The 10,184-nt window shown below is 36.1% G+C and overlaps 1 protein-coding gene across 1 annotated transcript in view; it reads right to left on the bottom strand.

Annotated features, from left to right (window-relative positions):
- The window catches only part of GTF2H1 (general transcription factor IIH subunit 1), a 33,307-nt gene that overhangs the window by 21,285 nt on the left and 1,838 nt on the right, over window positions 1-10,184 (bottom strand). The window contains exons 2-4 of the mRNA XM_006770895.2: window positions 4,468-4,636; window positions 733-925; window positions 385-406 (exon numbers count right to left, since the gene is read on the bottom strand). Coding sequence (XP_006770958.1) covers window positions 385-406; window positions 733-925; window positions 4,468-4,621 — 369 coding nt within the window. The 5' untranslated portion in view covers window positions 4,622-4,636. The remainder of the gene's footprint in view (window positions 1-384; window positions 407-732; window positions 926-4,467; window positions 4,637-10,184) is intronic.

Raw genomic sequence — 10,184 nt, 5'->3', positions numbered from 1 at the left:
ACTCTTTGAGGGCATAGATATGGTCTTATTCATCTTTATATCCCAGTGATACAAAGGTCACTGTATCTGTATCTGTATTGCACTGTATTGTTTTACAAATAAAGGTGAATGGAGAAGAGGAAGCATGCTTAAGATTTTCCAGCAACCAATTTTTCATGGTGATAAGCACTTGGAGTCATAGCACAGATGGCTGAAAGGGACTGGTGATGGAATTCATCTTATCAGAAATTCTCATCATTTTACATGCTTTCTCAAGTTTTTTTTTTTCAAGAATAAAAAGATTTTAAGTATAACAATATTACCAAAACTGTACTGACATAGTATATCACAAAATCAACTTTCTAACAGTATAATTTCCTTCAGGTTTCTTATTCATAAACACACTTCTAATGGTTTAGTATCTTTTCTGTGAAGAGAACTGGGAAAATAAATTAAGGGACCTTAGCACCTTTGAATCTCAGTTCTGTTCCTAATCAGATGTTAGGTTTCAGGCAGTTAATTTAACATCTGAATTTATACATTCTCATTTGCCCACAGCTAAATAGCTAGTAAGACGCTAAAGTTAAAAAAACCCCAAAAAACAAAAACACACACACACAGAGGTAAAGATACCACAGCTATATTTTTCTATATTGTACTATCAAAGTACAAGAGATGATAAATAGCAAGCTATTACTCTATGAGACCGGAGAGAACCTAGTTCTTCAAAAGGCTATTCTTTTCCTCCTTCACCTGTTTTTCTCTTCAAGTTCTTTATTAGCTTTCCTCTTGAATTTGGGCAGCAGTTGCTGAAGAAGGTCTTTCACTGCATCTCGCTCTTTGACTGCTGTGCTTTCATTGGAAAAATGGAAGTTAGTTGTGTCCCCTGCGTGCAGAACCAGCTGAAGCTGAATTTTAGCTTTTCCTTCTGGACTGATTTTCTGACCTAAAAGGAAATATGAGGTTAATTAGATGACATGCACATTGTGGAAACTGCCATACAACAGGTTACTTACTTTGCAGAAACGCACTCTTCTTAAATAAGAATTCAGAGCACGGTTCAACAAAGTCACTGCTAACAATCTGCTTCCTCCTTTAGTATTCTTTTTGTGCGGCACTTCTCAGCCATGGCTTCCACCCCCAGATATTAAAGAGCTTTTATTTCCATTCAACTGAGGCAGGTATCTTTAAAGCTTCCTAAACAGTCAAGTAGGAGTCCCAAATCCACCCTACACAGCTACCTCCAACTAACATTATCATTAATAAAAATGATTTGTCATGATTCAAAAACTCCAAAGCACAACCCATGGTTTACTTACTAGTTGCAAAGGAAGATATGAAATTTTACATTTGAGAGATTTAGTGTCACCACTTTAACCGAGTGATCAAAGCAGGACAACCTAACACAACAGGCTTTCTGAGGTGACAGAATAGGAAATAACCACCACCCTTACAAGTTAAGACAAATAGGCATAATCATAATGTGTGATATTCTACAACCCTATACTCAGAGAAGAGACTAAAGAACTCCAATTATAGCCTGGCCAGTGTGGTTGAGCGTGGACCTATGAACCAGGAGGTCATGGTTCAATTCCTGGTCAGGGAACATGCCTGGATTGTGGGCTCGATCCCCAGTGAGGAGTGTGCAGGAGACAGCCAATCAATGATTCATTCTCACTCATTATTGATGTTTCTATCTCTCACTCCCTCTTCCCTGAAATCAATAAATCAATAATATATATATATATAGATAGATAGATATAGATAATATAGGAAAATATATGTGTGTGTATGGATATAAGAACTATAATTATATACATGAATCTAGATTGAATATTGGTTTAAAAAATCACATTTCTAAAAACATTACTGGGACAATAGAGGAAATATAAAATGGCCTGAATATTAAAATTTTTGTGGTGTGATATTATAAGCAGCCAAAGTATACATAAACAATAAAGCAAATATGGCAAACTAGTAACTGTACTTTTTTTGTTAATCCTCATCCATGGAGGATATTTTTCCACTGATTTTTAGAGAGAGTGGAAGGGAGGGGGAGAGACAGAGAAAGATTGATGTGAAAGAGACACATCGATTGGTTGCCTCTCCCACACGGCTCCAGGATCAATCCTGCAGCTCCCTACGCTCAGTCTGCAGGCTCTATCCACTGAGCCAATCTGGCTAGGACAATAACTGTACTATTTAGGTGGGATATGTTATATAGTATATGTTGTACCATTCTTTAAAATTTTCTAAATGGGTGACTCACGGTAGTATGAACATGCTGCCTAGAATTCTCAGCCCTAATCAATTTTTTTCAATGAAGATGCTGCTTCCAGACCAACAGTTCAGATGAAATATCTTAATGTCAGCAGCAGCAATATGAAACAATTTACACTGTTAGCCAGCCTGTCCCAGTATCCAATTCCTCCAAAACAATCACCCCTACGCTTTTCTCAGTCACGGCTTTATCCTTGCTCTAGCTTAGCTCTTGCCTCTGAGAGGCCTAATTTTGAAGTTTGTTTGTTTTTTTTAACAAGATTAACTGCTAAATTTCCCCTTAGTAATCTATTATTGATAACTTTCAATAGTTTCAGAAATGGGCATTCTATCAATAATTCACCTTAAAATGAAAAAATGATCTGGTGCAGATCTAGGTTTTGATATGTGTTCTCCTCCTCAATAGCCTAGAATTGTGGAGACACAGGAGGTAGGCATATTCTTTATTGCACACTGGGGATATGAGTGTGTTTTACAAATCTATTAAGGGCTAGCCTGCTAATACAGGAAGTTCCTAATTTATGAGTCGATTGTAGTATAAATGATAGTTTGTAAGACTATTATCAGGAACTTGATGAGGCATTTTTCCACAGAAACAAAGTTGTGTTTTTTTGTTTTAATATATTGTATTGAGTTTTTACAGAGAGGAAAGGAGAGAGATAGTTAGAAACATCGATGAGAGAGAAACATCGACCAGCTGCCTCCCGCACACTCCCCACTGGGGATGTACCCGCAACCCAGGTACATGCCCTGACCGGAATCGAACCTGGGACCTTCCAGTCCGCAGGCCGACGCTCTATCCACTGAGCCAAACCGGTTTCGGCCAGAAACAAAGTTTTATAAGGAAGTGACATTACCAGGATAGTGGACAAAGACTGGATAGTTTAGGCACTACTGAATTATGATAGGTTTTAAATAGTATTTCCTTTTGAAATTAAGATTCTAAATTATTTCAATGGAGAAAGATGAAGATCTTGGCCATTTCCAGCAACAAATAGAGATCCTTGGACAACTGTTCATACATAAAGGACATTTGTAAACTGAGCACTTCTAAGTTGAAGGTTGTCTATTTTTCAAGGTGTCATGTTTCTTGAAATTTATGCAAAATTTTATCCAGGTGAAGAATTTTATATCCAGGAAAAAAAATAAATCCATATTAATAGTCACAGTTAAGATAACCACAATTTGTCAAGGACTTTGTTGCCCAGACTTCCTTGGAGTCACTCTTATACAAGATCTTTAACTAGGTGAACTGCAGAACTCCCTTTCAGAGGAAAGGTCCTAAATCTCAGGATTCGCTTTGTTTTTAAACCTAATTATTATTGAGCCATCGAGTACGGAACCTTTTGGGTAATATTTCAAAGTTATTCTTGCTGATTTGGAAAGAGAAAAAGAAAATAAAAATAATATGCTCTGTATTTCTCTCATCTATAGTCAGTATAAAATTGAATATCTTCTCAACAGACGATAACCACATAACTAAAAATTAATTAGACAACTTACTTAAATGATACAATTTTATTAAAGGGCAATCTGGTATCATCTATCAACATTTTAAGTGCATGAACCATTTGAACCAGTAAACCCAGTGCAGAGATGTATCCCATACATCATACATACAACCTCACAAAGGTGTTAGTACACAGATCTATACAACGTTATTTGCAAAAACAAAATTCTGGAAACTTCCTAAATGTCCTTCAACAGAGGACTGGTTAAATACATAATTGTATATCCATTTTGTGAAGGTATATATAGCCCAACTGGTGTAGCTTAGAGGTTGAGCAGTGACCTATGAACTAGGTGGTCACAGTTCAATTCCCAGTCAGGGCACATGCCCAGACTGTGGGCTTGATTCCATGTGGACATGCAAGAAACATCATTGATGTTTCTCTCTCTCTCCTCTCTCTCTCTCTCTCTCTCTCTCTCTCTCTCTCTCTCTCTCTCCCTTCCTCTCTGTAATCAATAAAAATATATTTAAAAAAAGATATACAGATATCTTTACATGTGGTAGATTTACATATGTAAAGTTTTACATATATACACATTTTACTAAGTGCAAAAGGCAGTTTATAGAATAATATATATTCAGTAATCCCACTTTGTAATTATTTTTATGTGGTTGATTTTTTTTTTGGACATTAAAATAAAAAGCCCACAAAGATTTTTATAAGCAATCTTCTAAAATTACTAAGAAATATGACTTACATTTAATATCTCCATACATATGGCTGATTGTAAATCTATCTTTGCCTTCAGGTGCCCAAGCAATTCTTTCTGCCATGAGGTATAGAGCTCCATCCTGCTTCTTCTGACGCACCTTCTTTACAATCAGCAAGACTTCTTCAGATGAAGTTGCCATGATGGCTAGAAGGTGCTAATGGAGACAAAAAGAGTTCACATCTCAGTTAGGGCCTGATTTATTGACTTCTAAAGTCCCTTCTAAATCTAAAACCTAAACTAATAATGAGGGGGAGAAATCTCTTCATTCAAAGTTGAAAATACAATTATATGGCATTATTCCTTAAAATAAAATTTTTTTTCATACCACAGGTATGAATTTACATAACAGTTTATAACATTTGGCAGTTTTCAAGCCATTCCCACATATGCCAATCAGAGTATTTTCAAGTTATATTTATTTTTCCCAGTTATATTCTTAAAATCTTAAAATGTATGATTTGGCTACAAATGTGGTCTTTTATGTAATCTATATTTAGAATTGTAGAATTTCAGAATTACACAGGAGTCTAATAAATATTTAGTTCAAATTGTTTCAACTGAAACAACTAAGGGCCACAGGCTTTCTGTGACTATTCCAGAACCACTCCCAGAGCTGAAACCACATGCACATTTCCTAATTCTTGGTCTAGGTTTTGTCCAGTATGCTTGAAAAATGTAAAACCAAGTCAAAAAATGTTTTCTCTTTTTTATTATTCAAAATGTTACAGATAATGGCACTGCATTTTGGACTATAATAGTCAAATCAAAGGTTGTCTTCCTGACTACAATCTTGTTTTCTTATTACTAAATGAAAAGTATTAAAATAGGAGCTGTGAAGAGAAAACAGAGAAATAGGGCTGTCAGATACAATATAAGATGCTTAGGTAAATTTGCTTTTCAAATAAACAAATTTTTAGCTAAACTATTTCCCAAATATCAAATTTATTAAATCATTATTTGTTGTCTAAAACTCGAACTTAACTGAATTTTGTGTATTTTTATTTGCTACATTTGGCATCACTTTATAGATTCTAAAAGGCTGGGGCAGCTCCTGTGTTGAGCGTCTGCCCCCTGGTGGTCAGTGAGCATCACAGCGACCGGTCATTCTGCCAGCCAGTCTGTTTGCACATTAGGCTTTTATTATATAGGATTAACATGCACTTTCATGAAGATGATGATTTACAATAATGTACAGTATCAACTTTTCTGCCCCCCAAAACCTCCAAATAAAAAAAACCATTTCATTAAGTTTCACAGTGCAAAAATTCTTGTCATTTGCTGTTTTCTACTTTTTCTTCTCTATTGGTTCTCCTGTTTCTATCTTATGTTATTTATTTGGTTAATCCTCACCCAAGGATACTTTTCCCATTGGTTACTTTTTTTAAAATGATAACAAGTGGATGTTTTCTTTTTTTTCTTTATTAAGGTATTACATATGTGTCCTCATCCCCTCATTGCCCCCCATCCCCCACTCATGCCCTCACCTCCCTGGTGTCTGTGTCCATTGCTTAGGCATATATGCATGCATACAAGTCCTTTGGTTGATTTCTCCCCCTTACCCCCACCCTTCTCTACCTTCCCTCTCCATTGATTTTTTTTTTTTTAAGAGAAAGTAGGAGGGAGTGGGGAGACAGAAACATCAATGTGGTTGCGTCCCACATGTGCCCTGACTGGGGCTGGGAATCGAGTCTGCAACTGAGGTACATGCCCTTAATCAGACTCAAACCTAAAATTCTTCGGTCTGCAGGCCGACACTCTAACCTAGTGGTTCACAACGTGGGGCACACGCCCCATGCGGGGGCAATTTGAGAATGAGTTATTAACAGTGAATTTTTTTGCACTTCTTATGGTTCTTGGGGCCTCATATACAGTATATACACACACACACATATATTTATGTATTTCAGTTCTCTATTATGTTTTAAAACATTGCTATTTTTCACATCATTTCATATTATTTTTTTTAACAATTTCTTAGTGATGTCTTCCTTAGTACTTCAACTGTCCTTTTGTTCTCTTATTTTTCTCTTTCATGGGTGCCATGTTCTTTGGAAGCTTGTTTAAACCAAGTTAATAGCCTTTAGGCTTCCTCCACATGAATAAGAGTTCAATTTTTGAATAAGAATTATATGTCACAGGGATATCAGAATTTTAGAAATGCTTAGGTGGGGCATGGCCAAAAAAGGTTGGGAACCATTGCTCAACCACTGAGTGAACTGGCTAGGGCTATTTTATGCTTTTTAGAAGTATGTTCATCTTTTTAATCTGACTCCTCTATCTCGTTCCCTTCTAGCTTTCTTATTGTTTCCTGGGATGTCATCACCACTGATCTCATATATGTTAGACCATTTTATTGCCATATGCAGCTCTGGGTCGAGTGGTTTTGTCTAGTAGTGTAAGTCTCCAAAGATGGTGCAGTTTGACTTCCACATTTTGAATTCCTTTGGAGGCTTCTCAGGTGTCTTGACACTGCCTCTCCCAGTCTGCTGATCAGACTGCAGAGAAAGGCTGGGCCAGTCATGCTCCAGAATAGCTTATGGGTCCCGGCAGTCACTGTTCTGTCTTGTTCCCACAACCACCCACTGCCTCTGCAGGATCCAGGGCCCTGGGACTGGTCTCCTCCAGCTGGTTGTTTTCCTCCTTGTTAGAGAAGCTTGAGGTGCTGCTTCTGTAAGCCTCAAAAGAGCTCAGAGGGTCCTTCTCCTCAGCCACCATGACAGCAATATGCCATGACCCAAAAGTGAAAATTTAATACTTAATATTTCAGATGCCACTTTCTCCATCTTTTAACAATCAAATGTCTTCAAATGCTCTCCATATCTTTGAGAGTCATTTGTATATATGGCTAATTTGTTACCTAGGAAACAGCCTGGTGCCCTCCCACCTTTCTCCTAAATCCTGGGAATCTTAAATACCCAACACAAATGCTAGAGGCTTGAGTGTGAATGTCTGGAATATGAGGCCAAAAAGGACTCTGAGGAAAGATCCCATGATTGATAGTGATGAAAAATGCCACATATATGCCATTTCTGAAGTAATGAATAGTTTTCATTCCCAAAGAAATAATTTAAAATATAATTTTAAAACATTTACTTTTTCCAGCTCTGGAGGGGAAGTTTCTAATTTTAGAGAAGCGAACACATCTAGGTGTCATAATTTGCCCCGAGCAAACAAGAAGCTTTACTGAATTCTTACTATGTCCAGGTATTGGGACTAAATTATTTATAGGTGTTATCTCATTCAGTTCCCAGTTAACAATCCTGAGACAGGTGCTATTATTAGTTCCATTCTGTGGACAAAGGAAACTGGGTCTGAGAAATCAAGGTATTTTCCCAATACATCAAGGAATAGGAGAACTGGGTTTCAATCTGGGTCAGACTGACCTTGGAGTTCCACTATGCTATTTTGTGAACATTTAGAATTAGAGGAATGGATATACACCCAACGTAATAGTGGTTACCTACAGTGACAGGATTACAGACGATCTGAAGATACCTTTTGTTTTCTGGATTTCTATAATATATTATTTTGTAATGAGAAAAGTAGTTTTTAAAAATGTCTTTGCAGAAAAAAATGTCTTTGCAAGAGTGTATCCCTATCAAACCATATGTTTGTTAAGGAAACATGGAAAAGTGTTAGGTGTCTTAGTATGGGTAAGAAAACAATTTTCAATTTTTGTAATATATGTATATCAATTATTTTATTTAGCTTTAAAAATTTAATCCATAAAGGAAAATTTATAACATCTATGGAACCATTAAATACTCTAATATTCATTTTCTAATATTCATTTTAATAAACACGTAAGTCTCAATATTTTAATAAGCCTGTCTGTATTATGTAAAATCATACTAATTGAATTTTAGGAAACATGAATTAAAATCTGAGAAAGATGGGGAGGATAAGCAGATAACCGTAAGATAATTTTAAGTATGTTCATATATGGAGGAAAAGCAGTGAGCAAGGACAATTGATAGAGCAAGTCCCCAGTTAACTGGGCTACAGGCACACGTAAGTATTAGCTTTGGGGTAAAAAAACTTTTCTGAGATGGAAGGTATGGAAGAAAAGATGAGTTAAGAGAGAAACTGAAGTGGAGAAAAAATTAGAGAATAGAATTGACTTTATTAGCTACTTTAAATCAATTGGGAAAAACATAGCCTCTTATGTACAGTGTGGGACAAAAGTAATTTTGCAGTTGTTCGTATGTAAATTAATTAATACAATAATTAATAATAATATAATAAACTTTTCATATGCACAATTGTAAACAAACTGTTGCCCCATCCTGTATATAGCATGTAAAACCATTTATATGAAGCCTTAGCTAGTTTGTCTCAGTGGGTAAAGCGTCAACCTACGGACTAAAGGGTCCCAGGTTTGATTCCGGTCAAGAGTACATGCCCAGCTTGTGGGCTCCATCCCCAGTGGGAAGCATGCAGGAGACAGCCAATCAATGATTCTCTCTCATCACTGATGTTTCTATTTCTCTCTCCCTCTTCCTTCCTCTCCAAAATAATAAAAATAAAAAAATATATATTTAAAAAAATCATTTATATGAAAATCCACTAAGGGGGAACTTTAAAAATAAATTTGCTTATCAAATTTCCCTGCTATCTGTAGTAACTTTAATTGTGCTAGGACCAATTTTAGGAAGTTTAATAGAACCAGTAGGGGTATCAGTAACTTCTGATTTCTAGACTTTTCTCGAAGATAGTTCCTTGAGTAGCAAAACCTTCCCAGTAGAGTTCTATAAGAGTCAAATAGCAAGATCCTTCGGTAAAGTCATTAATTCATTTTCAGTGAAATATTTACTTGCCTGAAGCTAAACGTATGTGCCTTGCTCTGAGCCTTTGTACAGTCTCCTTCCTTCCCATTAACTAACTTTTACTCATTTAGCTTCAAAGTTATTAGGCAAGGTCTTCTATTCTTCTCTTTATAGCACTTATCACAACTATTATTAATTTTTAAAGTAATTATTTTAATGTCGATCTCCCCTTGACACACTGCAAGCTTCATAAAGAAGGGCAGAGACTACTGTATTGTGTTCAGTGCAATACAAGCACCCAACAGCCTATTTTGGCCTATAAGAAGAGTTTAATAAATATCTACGATACCTTCTTAAGATCTTTGTTAACAGAAGGATACAATCTTGGTAAGACACAAGAAACCTTTGCACATACATCTGCGGCTAATTCCAGGAAGCACTATTACTTTCTTCTCACAAATCAGAGGACCATTCTTCATAGATTCCAATAACTGGCTTATAAGAAAACAGGGATAGGAAGAAATTGAAAATATTCAGCAGAAATCTTTAAATTACTGCATCTCTATATTTTCATTACCTACACCCCCTTTTCCAATGGCAGAGGTAAATGGGGCAAAAAAAAAAGAAAAAGAAAAAGAAAAGTAACAAGTGAAATATAAACTCCTTATCACCCTGTAAAAGAGCTGCTGTACCTGCCAGCATACAAAATGGAGATTTGGAATACTGTTTGTCATTAGGCAATCCAAACTTTTTTAAACAACTCAGTATTACAGGGAATAAAACCTTGAAAGTATGCAAAGAGTAACCCAAATGTATTGTTTTAAGGATAGTTACACACAAAGCAGATATTAAGAGGGAATAACTAATGTAGCAATTTTAAGACCGAGCACTTTATCTTACAACAGTACAAGGAGAGGAAGGAGGAGGAAAATGCTA

The sequence above is a fragment of the Myotis davidii genome, unplaced genomic scaffold, assembly GCF_000327345.1.
Source record: "Myotis davidii unplaced genomic scaffold, ASM32734v1 scaffold2325, whole genome shotgun sequence".
NCBI classification, from domain to species: domain Eukaryota; kingdom Metazoa; phylum Chordata; class Mammalia; order Chiroptera; family Vespertilionidae; genus Myotis; species Myotis davidii.
This window is presented reverse-complemented; position numbering and strand designations above follow the sequence as displayed.